Raw genomic sequence first — 22,587 nt, forward strand, 5'->3', positions numbered from 1 at the left:
TGTTGAATATATGCTATATGGTAATTTATGGACGTAATAGGCATCTAAAGCCATTTGCACATAACAAATAGGAGCCTACACAACACAAAACACTGTTGCTGTATGTAGGTTTTGTTTTATTTGTTTTTTATCTTATATTTTGGAAATGTACATCCAGTTTTCCCCCTTTAAAATATTTTGGGGGCCCCAAGCGAGTGGGGCCCTAAACTATAGCTTGTTTAGCTTATAGGTAAATCCGGCACTGGTACTACCCCTCTTGCTCTCTGACTGTTGTGCTGGAAACCAAGCTGCCTTGTCCGCATGCCCTGTAAACTCTCCCCTGCTTTTTCTAGCCACTGGGGGGCCGGGGACCAAGCTCGTCCCAGGGAAGAGCCAGAAAGACGCCCTGGGATCATTTATTCGCCGGAACTAAACCGTGTTGCCGCTCGTTTCCGTACGTCCCCTTCTCACTAACACCCTCCTCACCAGAAGTGGAGCCCTGCACTTCCGTCACGCTTTGGGATCAGAGGCTCGAGGTCAGGCGGAGCTTCTTTGCGGGAGAGCCACCCCTGCCCACCCTTCTGGTGCTCACGGCAGCGTCGCACGATGTGGAAGCAGCTGGGGCGCCCTTTGCTCGGCCTCCGCGGGACCCTGCTAGGTGAGGAGGCCTGTTTCGGAGGGGCCGAGCAGCCGGGGCGGAGCAGCCGGGGAAACGCGCGCGGCTCGCCGGTGCCCTCGCTTCGCCGTCCCCCCCCCCTAGGGGGGACTATTGGCTGGGCGCCGCGGGAGCAGGAAGCTGTGCCGGGTGGGCTTCGGGCTTGATCCGGCCCCGCTCTTGGCTGTGGTCTTAGCAGCCTTTCTCGCTGGAGGAGGAGCAAGGATCACCCCGGAATTTTCTGCGGTAGGAAGTCGAGGGAGAGGGGCCGCGTTGCTCGTAGAAGGTGTTTAGAGTACTAGGGTTAGCCATGTGTCCTCCCCCCCAACCCCCAGGACACATATTCTTTTCCGTGGGTATGTAAAATGAGAGTTCTTGCTCTTCAGAAGTCTTGCTCTTCAGAATATAGCAACCCTAGTTAGACATGTTCATAGAGGATGGAGCTATCCATGGCAGCTAGTAAAAAGGACTATGCACTACCTTTGGAATTGGAGACACCATACCTCTGAATTCTAGTCACGGGAATAACTGCACAAGATCACTGAACTAGAGGATACTGAAATGAGATAAGCCTCCTCTCAGATCCAGCAGGACTGTTCTAACCCACCCCTCCTTTGTGTCCATAGTGTCATCATTTCTAAGCTCTAGTAGAAACCCTGAATTGGTGTGGCATTCAGATGAATGTGGAAAGAGAAGTCAATTCTTTGATCTCTGAGCATTCTTTGGGCTGCTGTTGTTTGTAATGTGAAATTGTACCCCTTCCCATGTATGGACCAATTGATTAAGAATGTTGAGGTGTGGTGCATCTTCTCTGAAATCAAAGGGAAATTAGCAAACCAAAGGGCTATCAACCTTTGGCCCTCCTGATGTTGCTGAACTACATCTCCCATCATCAGTTGCTGGGCTTTTGGGAGTTGTAGTTCAGCATCTGGAGGTCCAAAGGTTCCTCACACCAGAGCTAGATGGTCCACAGCATGATGTCTTTGAAGAAACCATAACAAATTATAACTCGGATTGCCTTTGCAGCACTTAGATACCCCCATTTTTGGCAGCTTCTCTTCAAAGCATACATTTTTGTGATGTTATCAGATACCATGTTTTGATGTGTTAGAGTGGATCTGTGTTTCTGCTTGATAATAAATTTAAGCACTATGCCTTCTGTTTCTTCTAGATTCCAGTGGAACCAAAATTTTCACCGCTGGCTTGAAGCAGTATAAACTTCCACCAGATTACAGTGGTATGTTGAGAAATAAGGGAGAGTGTTAATAAAAGTATGAAATGGATGTTTGATAATGAGTGTTTTATGACAGGATGAAGTGCGGTAAGCATAATTGGTATTCACTTGGAGATGTTCTACATTGGAAGAATACATCAGGAATTAATGCAGGTGGCGCTGTGGTCTAAACCACAGAGCCTATGGCTTGCCGATCAGAAGGTTGGCGGTTCAAATCCCCGCAACGGGGTGAGCTCCTGTTGTTTCAACTCCTGCCCACCTAGCAGTTCGAAAGCACGTCAAAGTGCAAGTAGATAATTAGGTACCACTCCAGTGGGAAGGTAAACGGTGTTTCCGTGCGCTGCTCTGGTTTGCCAGAAGCGGCATAGTCATGCTGGCAACATGACCTGGAAGCTGTCTGTGGACAAACACCATCTCCCTTGGCCTATAGAGCGAGATGAGCGTGCAACCCCAGAGTCGTCTGCAACTGGACCTAACGGTCAGGGGTATCTTTACCTTTACATGAAATATCATGGAATGAAACACTGGGGTAGTATTGTTCCCAAAAGAAAGATTCTCTTCTCTAGAGCTGTTCCCAGAACATGTAGCCATTACGCCTAGAGAACTTGCCCATCTCCTCCCCAATACAGCAAAGACACTGTGCACAAAGAAGTAGCCTTCCAGGTATGCAGCCTCAGCTAGCTAGGAAATGCCAAGCATTTGAAGAGCCCACTGCTGGCTTTCTTCATCCAGCAGCAGCAACTGCATAGGCACTGAAATGCAGTGTTGAAATCATACAGGTTAGCTTGGCTACCGTTGGCAGTACTGTTTGAAGGAGTTGAGAGGGGGTTAAATCTAGACCCCCACCTTCTGTTAGGAAGAAGAACAACCTTGATTGAGGTGGTTGGGGCATAGAGTGACTGTTGCTTTCTGAGACTAGAACAGATACTCATAAAATGTCCACTTTGTTTTGGTCAACAAGTGCACTTAGTGTACATTATTTCCTTAAATATATTATATTTTGTACTAGGCAGACAGTGATCACATGAAATATGTCAACTCTGCTTCCCTGTGTAGTAAGTGAAATCAAAAACACTTAGTGCTGGAATACCGTAGAATCAAACGTGTGCTGAAGAGCGGGGGACCCAACTCCCCGCTTTGTTGTTGTTGTTGTTAAAAAAGCAAATAGAGCAGCTATACTTTTTGCTAAGGTTTGGCTCTTTCATGCAATAGCCCTATCAGCTGCTCACGTCTCTCCCATTTAACAGAAGGAAATTTCATTCCATTTCAAACTGCTGCCTTACTACAGCAAATATAGCTGCAAATTAACTTCACGAACCAACATAGTGGTAGTAAATCTTAATGCTGCAGTCCTATACAAGTAGTTCCATTGGTATCTGGGAAATTGGTGCCCAACTGAAGGCCAGTTTATGTTAGCTTAGCAAAGTGTGGGCACATACACAGACTCTTGTCTGTATTAAGTGTACAAGTACGAGGGGAGACCTAAACAGGGAAGCAATTCTCAAGAGCACCGCCAAGACTCATTTTTCTCTTCACCAGGACCATAAGGGCAAGGAGGAATCTACTTTTGGTGCAGAAGAGTCCTGGTTTCTAGCAGGTGTTACCAGTAGCTTTTAAATCCACCACAATTTTTGGTATTGCACTAACGTGCTGGTGGCATCTACTATCTTCCTCAGAAGGCTCTTTACAAATAAAGACCCTATGTAAAATGAACTTAAAGGACACAGAAAGCTGTATTTATTTATTTTCTTGAGGTGGGGGAAGGTATTTGAAAAACACACACACAAAAATAGTATCAGCTGGCCTGTTTACTTTAGCTGGGGAAGGCAAAGTGATATTTAGAATCATAGAATTGTAGAGTTGGAAGGGACCATGAGGGCCATTAATTCAAAGTCATCCGAATATAGCCTGTTATCAGCTCAAATGTTAACTTTGACGTAAAAGGTAAAGGTAAAGGTACCCCTGCCCGTACGGGCCAGTCTTGACAGACTCTGGGGTTGTGCGCCCATCTCACTCAAGAGGCCAGGGGCCAGCGCTGTCCGGAGACACTTCCGGGTCACGTGGCCAGCGTGACATCGCTGCTCTGGCGAGCCAGAGCTGCACACGGAAACGCCGTTTACCTTCCCGCTGGTAAGCGGTCCCTATTTATCTACTTGCACCCGGAGGTGCTTTCGAACTGCTAGGTTGGCAGGCGCTGGGACCGAGCAGCGGGAGCGCACCCCGCCGCAGGGATTCGAACCGCCGAAATCGAGATTCGATCGGCAAGTCCTAGGCGCTGAGGCTTTAACCCACAGCGCCACCTGCGTCCCTACTTTGACGTACCATCTCCTAAATGTGTGTTAACATTACTGGCTCTAGTGTTCCTATATAGTTTACAATAGGTAGCTAATCAGGAAGCACAGCTTTGGATGATGAGCTGAGATTTCTGGACCTGGACACAACTCTTTGGTAGTCTAGGTGGGAGACTGTCACAAGAAATACTGAACCCAGTTTTATTCTTCTAGGCATCACTATTCCTGAGAAAAACAGATTGAAATTTGTTGAGAGAATGCCAGCTGTACCAAAGGTCAGGCGAGAGTTCAAGAATTTACGTGATATCCGTGGTCCATCTAAAGAAGCCACAGAATTCACAGAAGGACAGTATGGTATTCTGGTGAGTGTGAGCATTAGTAACCTGGATGTGGCTTCTCAGTTGTATAGAGAAAGAATATGAAGAGATAAGTCATGAAGCTTGGAAAAGGGAGATATCTGTTACCCTGTGATCTCAGAAGGAGTTTGTGTGCCTGACATATTTTCCTATTTCTGAATGGTGAAAATACTTTTTCCTCCCCTTGCCTGCAGGCTCTTGGTGGTGGCTATCTCCGCTGGGGTCATTTTGAAATGATACGCCTGACCATCAATCGGCACCTGCATCCCAAGAAAATGTTTGCAGTGTGGAGAGTCCCTGCTCCTTACAAGCCCATCACACGCAAAGGTCTAGGGCAGCGCATGGGTGGTGGCAAAGGTGCAATAGACCACTATGTGTCAGCAGTGAAGGCTGGCCGCCTCATCGTGGAAGTAGGTGGGTTCTGTGAATTTGGTGAGGTGGAACGCTTCCTAACACAGGTGGCCAAGAAGTTGCCTTTCCCTGCTATAGCTGTCAGCCGGCAATCCCTGCAAGAGATGCGGGACAAGGAAGAGGAGAGGAGGCGCAACAACCAGAATCCATGGACATTTGAACGCATAATCACAGCCAACATGCTAGGGATAAGGAAATATTTGAGTCCCTATGACTTGAAACTGAAGGGTCGGTATTGGGGAAAGTTCTTTCTACCCGACAGAGTATAAACAGGAAGTCATGGGACGGGCAGTATTCTGCTCCGAAGCATCAATTCTTCCGCAGACTTTTCCTGTATTTATGACTTTTTATGGATAATGTGTTATGGATCCTTTCCCACATGTTCTATACTTGGAAATCAAGTAGATGTGGAGGGTGATGGAGTGGCTGTAAATACACAGAGCTTGGGCGAATAAATTTGCCATTTTCTTGTTCATTTTCATTACTCCCACACGGATGCAGGGCCTTTGAGGAGGACTTGTTGGTTTGCAATGCACATAGAATTTGGAAGAGTGATAATTGATAAAAGTATATTCAAAGCCAAGTTTAAAAGTTTTAATGTCTAAATCCTATAGTTTGCAACTTCTAACCTTTTGTATAGCTCATTTTAAAACCGGAACATTTCAAAGTGCTTGTGAGAAGAGGCATACGTAGTCCTGAGGTAGCTTAATTTTTATATACTTTGGTGCTGAATTCTGGCATGTTGCCAGTGCAGCTTGATCACCTGTATAGGGTAATAGCTTGGGCCTGTGCCTATTCTTGTAAGTCTAAATGGAGTGGTAGTAAGATTTTAGGGGTCCAAAAAAAGAGCTGCTTCTGTACTTTTGAAGTGAACCAGGCAAAAGCCCTCAGACTTCTTAGCTGTCAACTCTTGGGAGTCCTTGCAGTAGATTAGGGTGAGGAGCCCCTCCCCTCCGGATATTGTTTGGACACCAACTCCCATCAGCCCCAGCCAGCATGGGCAGTGCTCAGGGATGATGGGAGTTACAGGCCAGCAGCATCTGGAGAACCACCTGGCCCCCTTCCCTATACTAGGAAAATAGGTTGGTTTTGTAGTTTTAGTTCATTTAGTCACACATAAGCAGATCAAACAAAACTCTTTATTCCAGAGGATTTCTGAACATCCACACCTTTTGAACAGTAAGAGAGTAGCTTTCGTAAGTCACAGTCATGGGAAACTGAATAAGCATTTTCCCTTCCAAGTCCAAAGCATCCAGTGGCCCCTCTTGTGCACGGGACTTCTAATTTTTATAATTCAAAGGATGGGTCGTCAGGCAGTTGCATATATCTCCCTTCTTCCTAGTGACTGGTTTATCATTTAAAAAGGGGGAAACAACCTGAGGAGTTGCCCCACCTGGAGAAGGAGCTACACCGTTGGCCAGGATTAAAGGAATTAAAAGTGTTCCAGCTACATGCCCCCTACCAGAGAGGTGACGGAAGGGAGGAAACAACATACAGTTGAGTAAATACAGCTTAAGTTGTTTAAATAAATGACAACCTTTCTTCAAGTACGTGAGAAATTGTGGGATAGTTCTATATACAAGTATACATGTTAATACAACCAGTGTCAAATCGGACAGAACACAATGATTTACAAGGGGTGTATGGCTCCCCTAGGGGCATTTGCAGATTGCGCCTCAAGAATTCCCATTCATACAACAAAATCAACGGACTGGGACTAGGACCACAAGGATGGCAGGAGTCTGCATAAGCAACATTATTCAGCAGGCAAGGAAACAATCTGGCTCAGTCCATGCCATCATCCAGATGTTCAGTCACACACCCTTTGAGGCTACTGTAAGAAGTTGTATCCCTTTCAACAAAGCATAAGCAGAAGAAAGCAAACAAACAAAAAAATCACAGGTCTGAAAACGCACAGGCACCTGCTTGCCTAATGTGGAATGTCATAGAGGGAGGTAAACCTTTGGATTTTCTTTCATAAATAACATGAGCCGTTAGGGGTTTTCCCCTGGTATGTTTTCAATGGTATATAAATCACCTTGAGATGCATGTAAGAGGAGATTCATAACATGAGTAAAATAAGAAAAGTACTTGGTTTCGCTGGAGAAATCTAGGCAGGAGCAGCAAGTATAAGGGAGAGTAAAGTTCCAATAATAGAGCTGGTTAAGTATCAAGAGCAACCAACAAGCTTGGTTGTAGTAGCCAGAAGGCCCCTGTGCTCGTACTGTTCCCCCTCGCTGTCTTACTTGGCTTTTTGCTGGTGTACTAACACTTGGGTCCTGCTCTAGCTCCTCCTGCCCTTTCTTTAATCTCCTGAAATCCAGCAAAAGATTTTGAAGGGTAAGTGGTTGGCTGTGACATCTCCATAAAGAGAGGAAGCACTGGAAATTGTAGGACCGGAGAAGCGTGTGTGGAGTGGGGAAGCCATCTTGCAAATCCATCCTGGAAGAAAGGAAACAGCAAGGAGCTGAGATGGTTGGAGGTAAAAGGAAACAGATGACAAGTAGTATTGTAGCGTAACAACCAGCAAAAATTACGAGATCATAAAGGTAAAGGTAAAGGTACCCCTGCCCGTACGGGCCAGTCTTGACAGACTCGGGGGTTGTGCGCCCACCTCACTCTATAGGCCGGGGGGCCAGCGCTGTCCGGAGACACTTCCGGGTCACGTGGCCAGCGTGACATCGCTGCTCTGGCGAGCCAGAGCCGCACACGGAAACGCCGTTTATCTTCCTGCTGGTAAGCGGTCCCTATTTATCTACTTGCACCCGGAGGTGCTTTCGAACTGCTAGGTTGGCAGGCGCTGGGACCGAGCAGCGGGAGCACACCATGCTGCAGGGATTCGAACCGCGACCTTTCGATCGGCAAGTCCTAGGCGCTGAGGCTTTTACCCACAGCGCCACGAGATCATACTACCCTGGAAATGCACAGGAAGTTATCGCCCTCCTTTTATAAGCAGGATGCTCCTAACGCTCCGATTTCGAGCCTTTCAGTACATATGCATTTGTGAATTCTGCTATTCTACTCTACTCACCCAGTTGGACTGCACAGACGTATCTCCAGGTTGATGGCTCTACCTTTTTTAAAAAAGTTTTTTTTTTTGGAGGGGGGTATTTTCTCCTAAGGTATTCTGCACCATAGCAATGGGTAGAACTATAAGGCAGTTTGGGAAATAAGAGTAGACTGCAATGTCCACAAAAATGAGCATTACCTTGATTAAACAAACCTCTGGATCAAGCTTCTGCATGCAACTCACCTTAGACAAGTGGTGAGGGACAGGATAGGGCCGCTCAGGTAAAGAAGCTGCCGACAGTAGAGGCCAGGATGATGGCAAGAATGATGCAGCAAATCATGATCATGATCTTCTTCTGCTCAGCAAGAGGAAACGTGAATAGCAATATACCCAGACATCTCACTGGTAGGGGGATGGTAGCAGGAACAAGGGGACAGAGGAGAGGGCTTGTGTTTTGTGGGTAAGAAGCGGAGGATAGAATTAAGGAAGACTGGAAACTAGGGACATAAACACACCAGAGTTAAGGAGGGTATTATGGACAGGGCTGTTCTTTCACAGATGCAGATAGCACTGAGATTGTTCCATTATCTTTTTTTATATACCAACCGTATTTTTACATAATACAAAAGCACTCCATTCCATTTTGGGGGCCTGTACAACCCTTAAGTAGTTTAGATGGAAAGCATATGGGTACTGACACTCTTAACAGCAGCCTCCCTCATCCTTGGGTTCCCAGATGTCATTGGACTATAGCCCCCATCATCCCTAGCCAATATGGCCAATTGGTCAGAGATAATGGGAGTCATAGACCATCTGGGGACCAAGGATTGAGGAAGGTTGACGGGACAGAATCATCTTACCTGAAAGATTTGGCATAATGACAATGGGGAGCGGTGGTGGAATCCAGCCACTTTATGTTCCAGGTGTATTTAAGAGGCAGTTCCTCAATTCTTCTGTGTTAAGAATAGCAAACCTTCTTCCCCGAGACCCACACACTGCAAGGTGTGCTGCTGAAGCATATTTGGATATGGGCAAAAGCCATACAAGATCAAGAAAGTACACACCACCCCTCAAAACAATAATAATGGCTTGTATGGCTATACCCTGTCCAGAAGTTCAATACACAAGCACAGAGTTTACAGATTATTTGAACATCAAACTCATTTATTAAAAACAAAAAATGCTCATTAAAAAAAGCATTGACAAAACAAAATTCCTATCATCTCTGCTGTCCATAGGCAGCACAGTATTTTGAAATTCAGTCTTCCCCGCTTTGCAGATGGCTCTCACGGGTGATCAGTCCACCAACTTTTTAAGCACCACTTAACAATGTACAGACATCAAGGCCTAAAGGAAAGGACATCTCTAGAAAGACTTTCCTCTTCGCTCCATCTGTGCACTCAAAGAGGTCACTGCCAGTTGGCAGGAAAGTGTTTGTATGGTTACTGCAACATCAACACTAGACAGGCTAGATACTGGGTGGAATTGAATGGTGGAACAATGGGTAACCGGCCAGATTTTCCTAGTGTCCAGGAGATGGTCATTCTCCCAGGAAGCAAATCCTCAATTCCAGTCAAAGGGGCTTTCTCTCCTATGGGAGATAACAGCTGCAGTAGGCTTTCCAGTGAAGAATAGAACACTTTTGTGTGCATTTGCCCCTTAAATTTCAACAGAAACGTAACTGCCAGGACCTAAAGCTTTCTTGCGGTATTAATGTCTCTCTACCAACCCTTAGTTCCAGGACGATTCCCCACCTTTGAAGAAGGGAATGTGGTTCATTTAGTCTGTGAGGTAGGCTTCCGTGCAGTGAACTTATTGGTGCTGAAGGTGAAAGGAACTGAAGCATAGACGCTTGCTTCTCAGAGAAGGGCCTGAGACGTGCTCCCATACCATGGCTAGCCTGAATCAGCCTTCTGTACATTTTTGCTAAGCTAGATCACGATGCTTTCCTAGCCAAATTAATTTCTCTGTGCCTAATTCACAGTCACATCCCTTCGCTTCTGCGAGTGACACCTGCAGGAGGAGGACACAGATATGACTGAAAATGAAGCAGTGAGGCAGCTGAATAACTTTTGAATAGGAAAAATAATAGCAAAGGGTTTCTCAGACAAAAACCCTCAAACTCATATTTGGAAGCAGCAAGACTTGAGGGGGATTTTACTTTAAAAAAAAACCACAAAAGCGTAACAACTGCTAGGACCACCCTTGAGGAAAAAAAACACATAAATATACTCCTTTAACAAGCTTGAGGTCTTTTAAATGGGAAAGTAAAGTCTTCCCTGGCAGAAGTTATAGTATCATGAAAACACATGACTTATCTGTATGTCTTATGAACCAACTGACTGCCTCTCTCCACACTAGCTTTTCCTGGCTGTGCAACAGCAATTTAATGGAGGCAATGTGACCATTCAAACAAGGTAGAAACCCTCAGTAGAAAAACACTTCCAAGCAAACAAAGCCTTTCATTTTCCCCCAATTAGTATGTCATCAGACAAACATGCACACACAGGACTGGGGGAGAGATGGTACACACAACCATGCCTTCAGCACACAGGCACACTTGCCCAAGAAAAACAAATATTTTAAAGCAGGAAAGAATTGCATTCTACTCCTTTCGGAAATCTGAATGCATTCCAAACAAATAAGGTTGGCTACCTGTTTTGTAGACCACACATATTCCCAAGGAGTGCTTTCCTCCATAGGCATCTGAGGACATCTTTCTGTTCAAACACAGACCAGTTCTAAGTACCCAAAACATCACACCTCTACTACAATGCTGGCTGCTTTGAGTCAAGAAATTAGTACACAAGCAGCTTAGATTTGAAGGGCCTGAGCACTAGCGGCTATATCCCACCTATGTAGCATGCAGTCGTCACTGCCTAATTTAGGGAAACTGGCTCGATTACCCAGCTATTTTCATGCCTCGATGGCTGCATTTATGCCTGTGGTCCTAACCCACTATCCCTCTTCCAAGATTGCCTTGATTGATTGCAAACTGTGCCACTATTAAGAAGTCAAGCTCTTTTTGGGGATAGCAGGGCAAGATACACTGTGACATACAATAGGCTAAGATTTGTGTCCTGCAAAATATTTATGAGTCGCAAAATCTGCTCTAAACTTAAAAAAAAAAAGCAGAATGCTAGCCTCAGTATACAATGGGATGGTGGTCAGCAGTTAGGTAGCAGATCCAGTTCAAGTCTTGGCCCTTAACCTGGGCAATATTGACTAGCAATGTAATGTCTGACATCTCTAGTAAAGACATCTCCATTGTTAAAAGAAAAGAAAAGCACAGCTGAAAAGAATGAAGGCACTGAGGTAGGCAAAGGTGTGTCCAAAATTCCGTTCAAGGTTCATTCCACTGTACTAGAGAATATTCTTGAAGGATGAGGGATTAAACATAGGAAATGCTTGACCTGGAGGCAGCAGGTGTTGTGGGAAGGAAGGGAAGGAAGGGTAAGGAGTAGATATGTTGGAAGGTTCTCTCTGGAGTGCCATGTGATTGCTGTACATCCTGGATTCAGCAAGGTACATCAGACTCTTCTGGCTGCAGGGCTTTATCCGAGGAGGGAACTGGAACAGAATGTAGCTCTCACAGGAAGCACTGGTGCAAGTGAACTCATCCATTCATACTAAATCCAAGAGGCCAAAGGCAGGAGGGTGGGCAGGGGAAGGTCACATCATGGTGGTGAGGATCAGGAGGGGGAGTCTTGCTATCAAACCAGGAAGAGCTTGGGAGTGTCTGGAGGAAAGGAAAGGAACAAAATGGGAGGGAAAGTTATTCTCATGTAGGGATGAACAACCAACTCACTATCGCCAGAGGGGTTCATAAAACCTCTAATAGCAGGAGTGCTACCTGTGGCCTTTCAATTGTCGTATAATTCCCATCATCCTCAGTGGCTCTGCAGGCTGGAGCTGATGGGCACTGAGTTCAACACTTGGAAGATCACAGGTTCTCCATCCCTCCTCTACAGAATCATCAGGAAAGGAAATAAATATACCCCCTCTCCCTGCCAGCTCTCTAGAGTTCTTAGGGGAAATAGAAGCGTTTCTCTCAATAACCCTCTACCTATTGGCCTGTGAGCTCAGCTGCCATAATCTGTACATAAAAGATTGAGAGGGTGGAAAGAAAACCATGGAGTTTGAGGAAGAGCAAAGGTTCACAATCTGAGTGAGGACCAGAGCAGGGAGCAGGAGCAAAACACACACATATATGGGGGCTGTGGGAGAAACAGCTGTCCTTGAGCTGCTGTCTAGGAACTTTGGGGTCAAAGGAAAGTCTCACAGATCAACTAAGGATACCCTCAGATGTTCCACTTAGGCATCCTCAACTGTACAATACAGCCTTGAAACACCATCAGATCTGAGAAATGATGTTAAGAGGACCAGGCAACCCTCCTTGGCCAACACAGAATGGGCTTGTATACCATATGCACAGAATGGCAGGTGCATGTTCTAGTGATCCGCAAGCACTGAGAAGAGCTAACACGGAAACCATCAGCTGTGGGGAAGATCATTGCTTAGGCTGCAGAGCTGTCACTTCTCTGAAGGGTTAAGAAACTTCAGAAACCATACCTTGTGCATCTAGCAGACCTCAGCCTCTCTCAGGCTGATCAGACACTCCCACCACATCCCAAACGCTAGGAGTTGAGAACTGCACACTCAAGAAATGAGCTCAAATGTATTGGTGAAATTTACAGCACAGAAAACAGAGACCCAAATAAACATGCCTGCTGTGAAACCAGAGAACTACATGAAGCTCAATTACTACTATTATGCCTCAAAATTTTAGAATCTGGTGACATCTTTAGAATCCTAGTTTATTATATTAAGGTTGCTAGTCCTTGTGGTTGCTGATTGTCTATATCAGTTTTATATACTGAAAACACAGGAATAAAACTAAGCCTGGCCTATTGTTCCCTATTGTTCAAGTCAAGTTATTCTATATGATCCCATCGCTTCTCACAAGCCCCAAATCACCAATACCCTGACACTTTATCTATGTCCTTCCCTTATACCCTATGTGCTCAACAAAAAAAGATGGAATAGATTTTTGCAGTACAGCCCAATTTCTGTAGAATCACTCCTTGCACCCCCAGGTCACAAAGGTTGAGAGGCTTAATACAGAGCTCTAGCTGCCCTCTAACCTACCCTGCACTTTGTAGGAAGAATATTCACACACAGAGAGGAGGAGAGATTCAGAAGCCCATCCGAAAGCCAAGCAGCAGAGGAGATGGCAAGAGAGGTTGAAGTAATCCTTCTGCTCCCACAAGCTACTTACAGTTCAGAGCCAGCAGCCCTTCATGTTTTGAGCCCTACTGAAAGTCCAATAATGAGAGCTAAAATTCCCAGCAAGGAAATCACTATCACAATGATAATTATTGTTTTCTAGAAGGGTAAAAGAAAAGGTAGATTAAGTCATTATAAGTAATTACATAATAACAACGGGGGAAATGCTGTGCACACACACCTAGAAGGAAGCTTCGGGTTAAGCTAAAGCACTTAGATCGATACCATTTAAGACAAATGGACCCTTGCATAGTCATCACTCAAAGGAATGCTACAGCATGTGATGGCTTGTAAGTGTGAACCAATCAAAGACACAACACACAACAAAGCATTTGTACTGCCAGACAGTACTCAAGTGGAAGTGATTCACACATGCAGGTGCAAGTCATCAAGCAATACCTTATGGAGCAATGAATGTGCATGTGTGAATACCCCATTAGGTACACTGTTTAAATAAGTTTGCATCCAATGGCTTTGACTTAAAATGGGTTGTGGCAATAATGGGGCAGGGCAAGGGGGCTGAGCTGGACCAGGACCATGGCATGGCTAGAGGAAGGCTCTAATCCGTTGCTATGATGCAGTCCTGATTTGAAACCACCCCCATTCACAATGGATGGAAAGCACACATTGTCCCCAAGGGGGATTTTTTTCCTATTGCAAATATGAGGCATGACCCTTGTTCTGATTCCAATCAGAACTGCATTGGGGGCAAATACTTTAAAAATACACACACTTGTGCCATGGTCTTGACACAGCTCCCCCCTCAAAAAAAAAAAAAATCCTGCATGTGAGGGCTAATATCAGGCATGTGGCATGGCAAATATTATGTCTAATTTGACCGTGATTGTCATGCTTACATTTTGCCTCAAACATTAAAAATAAAGTAAGAAAGATCAAGCATCCAAGAATTCTGCTCTTTGTAAAGCAAGGACAGAGGTCCTTGTTCTTTTTTAAAGTTCGGCACAAAACCCTTAAATGAGACTTAAGAATCCAGTTCTATGCATTTATTCAGATGTCAAGTCCCAAAGAATTCTGTAGGATTTATTCCAGGTAAGCATGCACAGAACGTAGCACAGAAAAGCGATAAAAGAATGGAAGGACAGCCCAAAGGAGAAGACTGCAGAGTTGATGACAAGCAAACTAAAGAAAGTTCAGCCCTCAAGTTCTTGAGCCCCTGTTGAGAGAGTTTAGGAGCTGTGAAAGAAGAGACCTTCCTTATTCTGGAGGGGGATATAGTCTAAGCACTACTGGGAGAGCAAAACAATGCTGAACAAAACATTGCTAGCTGTTCATATCATATAGTTCATTGCATAGAGGGATGAATTTTTGAACAGGCTGCAGGGAAGGTGGAGGAACTGCAAGTAGACAGGATAGGGGGTGGGGACATGAGTCTTCATCTAATAAGACAGAACAGGGGTTTGGGTAGATGAGGAAGAGAAGGGCAAGAGGTGCTCTGGTTGCAGGATACGAGTTCAGCAGTAGAACTCAAAGGGCATATGGACAATAATCTAAAAACAAGGGTGGGAACCTCGGACCCCCTCAAAGACTCTCTATGTGACCCTTGGGATTCTCTCCAGCAGGTCATGCCCCTTCCCTGGCCACACCCTTTCTTCCCAGGCCACGCCCCTCTCCTCCAGCCCCTTCTGAGTGCTTTTGTCATCTGGCTGGAAAGAATCCTTGGACGGCAATAATTCATCTCGCTTGCCTGGGTGGGAGATGGAGAGGTGTGTGTGTGTGTGTGTGTGTGTGTGTGTGTGTAGAAACCTTTGACTTTTGCATGAGTGGCATGCCCCCGGAATGGAATGGGTTCCCCATACTTGGTCTACGAGGAGGGAAGGGAGGGGTGGACTACATACACTTCTTCCTCACCCTTCGCGCTTCACTCTGATACTTTACGGCCTTTTTGGTGTCAGCCACAGCCCGTTCCACAAAGCCTACTGATTGGTCCATGTTGTTCTCTATGCGGTCAATCATGCCTCCCTTGCAGAGGAAGAGGAAAGCCGAAAGCGAAACAGAGAGGCAGAAACAGAAAGTGTCAGCCAGCAAGGCGTCCGGCAGCGCAGAGCTGGTAGTCCACGTGAGAGGCTCACCTTGCGTGCCTTACTCTTATATTTCAGGGCCTTTTTGGTCTCCTCGCGAGCTTTCTCTACGTGATCTAAGGTGTGCCTCAGGTTGAGTTCTATGTTATCTACAATTTCTCCCTGTGGGAAAGTTTAAGGGAAGGGGGTAGAAAAGCAAAGAGAAATGATGTTATCATGCTGCAAAATGCCTACTGCCATGGCTAATACCCACAGTTTCCCCCACCTAATTCTATGCAAGTTTCAGCTTATCATCCCCCCCCCCAACATGGATTTCCTGCCATGTAATTCCTCTCCTCTCCTGAATGCTTGCCCTTTCCTCATGCAAGCCAGGAGTTTGCCTCACAGCTGTTACCCTCCCTCTGAATGAATGACTCTTCCAGGGATATGGTATCCATCAACCATCTACTTGCCCATATTCCCTCCCTCCTCCCACCCAAACACTTTTTAAATTCTGAAAACAAAACACTCACCGTAGTTTGACCTGACCATCATTTCCTCCGCATTGCATTGTGAGCAGAAAACAAGAAATGGGGCCTTAGTAGTATTCAGGCTTCCATGCTAATCTCTAAGCAGACTATTACTGCCTCATAACTGATAGGTGTTAATAAGCACAGTTGTGAAAACACCTTCTTTAGTTTTTGGATAAAAGGTAAAGGTAAAGGTACCCCTGCCCGTACGGGCCAGTCTTGACAGACTCTGGGGTTGTGCGCCCATCTCACTTAAGAGGCCAGGGGCCAGCGCTGTCCGGAGACACTTCCGGGTCACGTGGCCAGTGTGACAAAGCTGCATCTGGCGAGCCAGAGCCGCACACGGAAACGCCGTTTACCTTCCCGCTGGTAAGCGGTCCCTATTTATCTACTTGCACCCGGAAGTGCTTTCGAACTGCTAGGTTGGCAGGCGCTGGGACCGAGCAGCGGGAGCGCACCCCGCCGCAGGGATTCGAATCACCGACCTTTCGATCAGCAAGTCTTAGGCGCTGAGGCTTTAACCCACAGCGCCACCTGTGTCCCTAGTTTTTGGATAGCATAGTGGAATAGTGACTAGTTGAGAAGATGGTGACACAGCCTCTTAAGTCCAGGAGACAGGGCTCTATCCCCAGGAATGTAACAGGTAGCAAGCCACGCTCCAGACTAGTCAGACAGGACTCTATTAGCAAATGAAGTTACTCTCAACTCTAGTACAGTATCCAAATTACCTTAATAATGGACTTCATCAGGCTACCCTAGCCTACCATTATTTAGGTTCAGTCATGCAAACAGTACTCTGTCAGCCCCTAGACAAGGGCTGCAAATTATGCTGGGGCGCATGCTTGTTAACTCAGAAGCGCTGCTACATTAACTGGTTGGAAAGCATTTTTGCAAAGGCTCCCTGTTAACTTATTTCTCTTCCCTCTAGCATCCCCTCTGCAACCCCATCTCTCTGCTCAACCCCCATTTTCTCTTGTTTCCCATGCCATAAACATCTGCACTCTGTCTGACTATATGGACAAAAGCAGCATGCTGTTGGATCAGACCAAAGGTCCATCTAGTCCAATTTTCCTTTTACTCATTGGGCAACTTGATGCCCCTCAGGAAGCTGCCTTTACAGGTTGTCAACCTCATTTCCCATGGTTGAACAGATAACCAGCTCTGGGCGCTCTGCTTTTCATTGCCACCTTTGCTTTTTATCAAGGTCTCCATTTGGTGATCCATTTCTCTCTCCACCCGCTGCCCCATAGCTCAGTTACCTGATTTTCCACTAGCATGGCAATGTCCACAAACATGTCGTGAAGCTCCTTGATGCTGCTTTCAAGTCGCAAAATGTCCTTATGCCGTCCCTCAATCTCACTCAATGCTTGCTTTGAGATCTGGGAATCCATAATCTAGGAAAGGTCCAAGATTTGTCATTATAAATGTACCATAGTGACCATGCTCTGCAGAACATTGCTTCCAAAAGTTCTGCACTGCGGTTTTCATGTGCTCCCCTTCAATCTATCCCAGCTCTTCTCACTGGATATACTCTTCCATTTCACAACACACCCAAACTCAGCCACCATCTTGCAACTCCAACCAACAAGACTTGCTGCTCCTACAATCCACAGATATTCTTTTGCATTCTTCTCCCCTTCTCAACCTTAAGCAGCCTAGCAGTCACCTTCACACACAGTACCTTCATACACACTCACCCCAGATGTGAATATTGATGGATTCCCGCTCTCTAACATTTCCTCCAGCTCCTCATCTGTTGTATTCTTCCCGGCTGCATCCCAGGGAAAAAAACAGGGAGAGAACAAGACTTTCAGGTACTGCAACAGGAACAAACACTTCCTTGGGAGCTACAAATACTACCAGGGCAGGAAGGGGTGCAAATGCTTCAAGGCAGAAGAACCCAGCTCTAGCATTCAGGATCATGCTCTACCCAAAGGTAAAGGCCAAGGTATAAAGAATACATACTGATCTCAAGCTGTCGCTGAATCCTTCCTTTGCTCCGTTCCCGGAAGTCGACCTGCGCTTCGTTGTACTTTGTCATCACATCGACAAATTTTCGGGAAAGGACTGAATGCTGGAGACAGGAAGAAGTGATAATTCAAGGGACCCTGGCTGATCTGCCAATTATCTACTGGTGTTATTTTTTGGAAGCTGGAAGCTGAAAGATTTTTGATTTTTTGGAAAACCCATAAGTCTTTGAGTCTGCATTAAAAAGAGACTTAATACCCTCAAGTTTTCAAATGTGTGTGTGTTTAAGTGTTATCTTTAAGAAACTGAAAATCATTTGCATAAGCAAAAGCATTTTAAATATTTAAAAATTACAGTTAAGCAGCTTGTGTGAAACAAACTGCAAAAGATGCAGAGTTCATTCCTCACCCTTCCAAGCTATGGATCAGAAACCACCAGCTTCTTTCTCACTCTCTCCTTTTTTAAAGCTAGCTATCAGGGCCTAATTTGAGCTAGAGGGTTCAACTTGGAACCGGTTTTGTTCCACCATGAAAAGCAAGCAGTCCCTCTGAGCATGTGAAAAAAACTCTCATCATTCTTAATTTAGTCATTGCTTCATTACAAAAACAGTGCTGAAATGACTTAACAACAATATCTCATGGCTCATAAATACATAATTTAAAAGCAATACAACAGCTAATAATGCTAATATAAAATCCTCCCTGAAATACAAAATTAGCCTCACTTGCTCTTGGATAAACACAGAAAGAAACAAAATATCCCTAAAGCACAATATTATTAGAGTCCAACTGCCTGGTAGAATAAAAAGACCTTTGCCTGGCACCAAATATATGAAAATGTCTCTTGGGGGGAAATGGAGAGAAGGGCCTCGGATGCTGATCTTAGGGTCCAGGTAAGTTTGCATGGGAAAAGGTGGTGTGTGACATATTAGGGCCCGGAGTTGTGTAAGGCTTTACTGGGTAGAACCAGTACTTTAATTTGGGCTTGGCAAGAACTACAGCTAGTTCCCACACAACTGGGATTCAGATGCAGGTCTGAGAATGTGGCTCCCAAGAGGATTTGAGTTCCAGATTATTCCTCACTTTCCCCACCCCACTCCCCACAGCAGTTAGCCTCTTGTTGCTTTCAGAAAAGTTTTTCTCCCTTCTTTTCTGACCAGTGGCTAACAGCGGGCAAAGGCATCCAACAGTATGGAATTGCCAAGGAGCTCTGCTTACCTGGGACTTCCGTATCCGCAGGTCAGCTGAGGATCGAACCTCATCCTGTTCAATATTCCTCTCCATACCTGTGAATGCAGGGAAAGGAGTTGATGGAAAGATGCTCTGGTTCTATCCTGCACAGTGAAGAAGCCTTAGTCCCTTTACCTAGGCAAACGCCTATACAGTGACATAGCGTGGGTTGTCAGCACCCGGGGCAAGGCAAGTAATTTGCACCCCCTAACCCGTGGATTTGCGCCCCCTAACCCTAACCCCCAGATGTTGCACCCGGTGCGGCCGGGCCCCCCTGCACCCCCACGCTACACCACTGCGCCTATACCACTCTCATAGGTGCCAACGTCTAGGGGCCAGGGCATTTTCAGAGGATGTTGTACAACATCATGTCACCCCGCCCCCTGTCCACTGGAGAAGCTGGTGCCTCTGACCATTCTCCCTCCCTCCTTCTACATTAGTGTGTGTACTAGCATACTACCATAGTTTGCAGGAACAAGTCCTTTTCTTAAGAGTCTGCATAATTTAATTACTTTGGTGATGAGAGAGGAGCATGCAGAGGGGGGCAACAAGAAGACTGGGCCAGAGTGCTCAGCATGCAGCTACAGAAGAGAGAGACACTAGTATATTGCTTACACTTTATGTTAGGTGGGAATCTTTTTCCAGTAGAGGGTGGAGCAAACTCCAAAGTGGGCAAGGCCAGACCCACACAAAATGTCTCTCTCTCTCAGACTCCCACACCCATTCTACTTAAACTTCCATTTTCTCCACTGATTTTTTTTTTAACAAAGGTTGTTACAAAAACTAAAACCCTCTCCAATACATTTCTCTGTCCTAACTGTTCAAAAGGCAAAAAAGGTCATTAATCCCCACGGAAGAATGCAAATGACATCAAAACACAGCTAGGTTGAAGCCCCTAACTAACAGCAATTCAAGACCTCAAACTTCAAAAGGCAATTGCATTCCAAAAACTGCATGCACACAATTGCAGAATTCTTGACTGACTTCTTGCATATTTTCAAGGAACGTAAGTCTACATCTCTTCTGAGACATTTTCTCTTCTGCTTGATGTCTTTGCAGAGATCAGAGTTGCAACTGCACACTTTGCACAACAAAGCCCTTTCTCCTCTCATCTGCTCTGTACTGAACAGTTGATGAGTAGAAGGTGACCTGGGGAGCCAGATTCAGTTGCCCACCCCTGCTTTAGGCATTCCCTAAATGAGAGCTGAGCAATATAAATCAGAACTTCCAAGACCAGTCTGCCTGAGGGACATGTTACTTACTCTTAAGTTTGTTTCGGACACTGTTAGCCATTTTCTTGATATCTGCTGTGAGCTGCTCCAGGTCGTCCTTAGTCTCTGCAGAACACAAGAATAGGCATCAGCGCTGAGCAGCATGAGAATAGCAGCAAACATCCTCTTGGAAAGAATCCAGTTTTGAAGTCACGAGAGAGCAGGGGAAAGAGACAAGGTTGGCACTTGAGAGCTGCTGGGACTGCAAGGCCCACCAACAATTTGGCTCCCAACATTTACCTGGTGGCATCAATGGGAGGTGGCCATTTAATTTCTCACAATGCCCCTATCATAGTATCACTTTGGGGTATTGTGGGAAATTAAACAGGAGGAGGGCCTGCACAAGAGGGAACTTTGTCCACAGCCTTCTGAAACCTGAGAGGAGAGCAGAGGAAGACTCTTCAGGCTGTTTACTTCCAAGTTTTAGCCCCTCACTCTCTTACACAGTATATCAAGAGGCAGGGAGACAAGAAGGGTTTAGCAGGTTTGGTTCTGTGTTCTCAGAGTAGGGGAAAGTCCATAAGAATCATTGCCAAAAATTTCTCTCAAGGGGGTTTGTGTCTTACTCACTTGGTTCAGGGATTGGGGCTGACAGGATGATGCTATACAGCTTTTTTGCCTCTTCTACATTTTCGGAAATTTTGTCAATATTCTGCCGGGTTTCTTCAATCTGCAAAGTTATGGAAACAAAATGAAGAGGAATCTTACCACTACACTGACACCGCTGGGAGGGTAGGTGTGGGGAAATCAAGAGTCTAATCCCCACAGAGTCAACACCTAGCTCATTTACACATACCTCACTTTAACTGTTCTCCTCTCCAGGTCATACAATCATATTTAGGAACAGATGCAGCCACTACAGCTTTGGATGCTGTCAATGTATGGTACTTTCCTATCTATGTAATTGTATGTCATTTGACTACTGCTCCACATGGAGGAAATGCAAACTGTTAAGGCTCCAGAGGAGACAGCACGGCTCAGCACTGTTGAATATGAGACAGGAAAGTCAAATAATGATAAGGAGAAAACTTCACTTGGCACTTTCAGAACACCATTATGCACGCAAAGTATATTCTAGCTTCTGCCTGTACCCGCTTCCTGAGAAAGTGAGTACTTGTCACAAGGGAAACAAATAAACCAAACCTCGTGATAACCCAGCCTATCCATGTGCCCTGATTCTTGGACTTAGTTTTAATTTCAGGTCTACATTTTCTCTCTCCCGGATTCTCCTTACCTCTGCAAAGAATTCATCCATGAAAGCTGTGTTGTCAATAGCGATTTCCAGGTCATCATCGGCATCATCCTGGTCCTGTTTCTGTAAAGGGACAAGATGGCAAGAATTAAAGGAGAAGAACCACACAACCATATTTTACACCAAGTCCAACCTCCTTAGTCTAGCTTGGTGGTAAAGGAAACATCTTAATATTATAGGCTGGAGTTGCATCTTTTCTCTTTGGCAAAATTCATTCTGCATTGTCTTTAAGTTACAAAGATGACTCCAGATACCATTATGTAAACAACATCTCAGAATAAAAATTGGAACATTAAGAAGAAAAAATCCTCACACACTATCAATAATATAAATTAGGGTTGCTATACAGGACATAGCTGGGATTCGGCCATCGGAAATTGTGTCCTTGCGAAAATTGCTTAAATGTCCAGGGAAATCTGCATGTATGGCAACTCATGTTGGTGGTGTTGTTCCCTTAAAATAGATAATAAAATCCTCCTTTTTTGTTTTTCAAAAAAGCTCAACAACTTGGGGTAAAATCCTTTTGAAATACGGCAACCCTAATACACATACTTTGGAAGCCAAACAGAGCTTCCTGCAGCCAATCGGAAGCCACAGACGTTTGGCTTCCAAAAGAACGTTCGAAAACCGGAACACTCACTTCCGGTTTTCGATCATTCAGGAGCCGGAATGTTGAACACCCAAGGCGTCCGGGAGCCAAGGTACGACTGTATAAAACCCTGTAAGCCACTGAAACACATGAAACACATGAAAAGTGAGTCCACATCAAAACTTGGGATGGAAACCAACCACCACAAACCACTTGATCACTTTGGTGCAAATGCAGAAGGATTTGCCTCCTGTATCCTAAGCTCATGAAGTCCAGCCTTGCCACCACCATCACCAACTGTCAGAAATCTAGGAAAGGTAGATCTACAGTAATGGCAAGAGCAGGATCTCCACCTAGTCAAAGGCTACAGACGGATGCTTCCACTGTATGTTCTGTGGTTTGTGTCCATTTTTCCTACCCACAGAAACTGCAACAGCAAGGGAAATACCAGGATGTGGAAGAAGAGGATGGTTCTATTCCATTACAAGAAAGGGCCCAAGAAAAGGTA

The 22,587-nt window shown here is 45.4% G+C and overlaps 2 protein-coding genes across 2 annotated transcripts in view; one reads left to right on the top strand and one right to left on the bottom strand.

Annotated features, from left to right (window-relative positions):
• Positions 1-468: 468 nt before the first annotated feature.
• MRPL16 (mitochondrial ribosomal protein L16) lies at positions 469-5,401 on the top strand. The gene is made up of 4 exons (XM_083700557.1): positions 469-637; positions 1,806-1,871; positions 4,373-4,521; positions 4,710-5,401. The coding sequence occupies exons 1-4, from the start codon at positions 586-588 to the stop codon at positions 5,193-5,195; spliced, it is 753 nt and encodes a 250-aa protein (XP_083556683.1). The 5' UTR covers positions 469-585; the 3' UTR covers positions 5,196-5,401.
• Positions 5,402-11,413: 6,012 nt separating this feature from the next.
• The window catches only part of STX3 (syntaxin 3), a 35,795-nt gene continuing 24,621 nt past the window's right edge, over positions 11,414-22,587 (bottom strand). Inside the window, 11 exon segments of the mRNA XM_083700572.1 lie at positions 11,414-11,613; positions 11,615-11,638; positions 11,640-11,675; positions 15,313-15,423; positions 17,030-17,164; positions 17,468-17,541; positions 17,736-17,844; positions 18,956-19,023; positions 20,230-20,304; positions 20,809-20,908; positions 21,473-21,553. Coding sequence (XP_083556698.1) covers positions 11,566-11,613; positions 11,615-11,638; positions 11,640-11,675; positions 15,313-15,423; positions 17,030-17,164; positions 17,468-17,541; positions 17,736-17,844; positions 18,956-19,023; positions 20,230-20,304; positions 20,809-20,908; positions 21,473-21,553 — 861 coding nt within the window. The 3' untranslated portion in view covers positions 11,414-11,565.

This window comes from Podarcis gaigeae, assembly GCF_964106915.1.
Source record: "Podarcis gaigeae genome assembly, chromosome: 1".
Taxonomy (NCBI): domain Eukaryota; kingdom Metazoa; phylum Chordata; class Lepidosauria; order Squamata; family Lacertidae; genus Podarcis; species Podarcis gaigeae.

Excerpts from the sequence above, each read along its gene's own strand:
- MRPL16 (XM_083700557.1), top strand. The coding sequence starts at position 586 with ATGTGGAAGCAGCTGGGGCGCCCTTTGCTCGGCCTCCGCGGGACCCTG. Across the intron at positions 1,872-4,372 it reads ACTTCCACCAGATTACAGTG|GCATCACTATTCCTGAGAAA; the intron begins GTATGTTGAGAA and ends TTATTCTTCTAG. Across the intron at positions 4,522-4,709 it reads AAGGACAGTATGGTATTCTG|GCTCTTGGTGGTGGCTATCT; the intron begins GTGAGTGTGAGC and ends CCTTGCCTGCAG.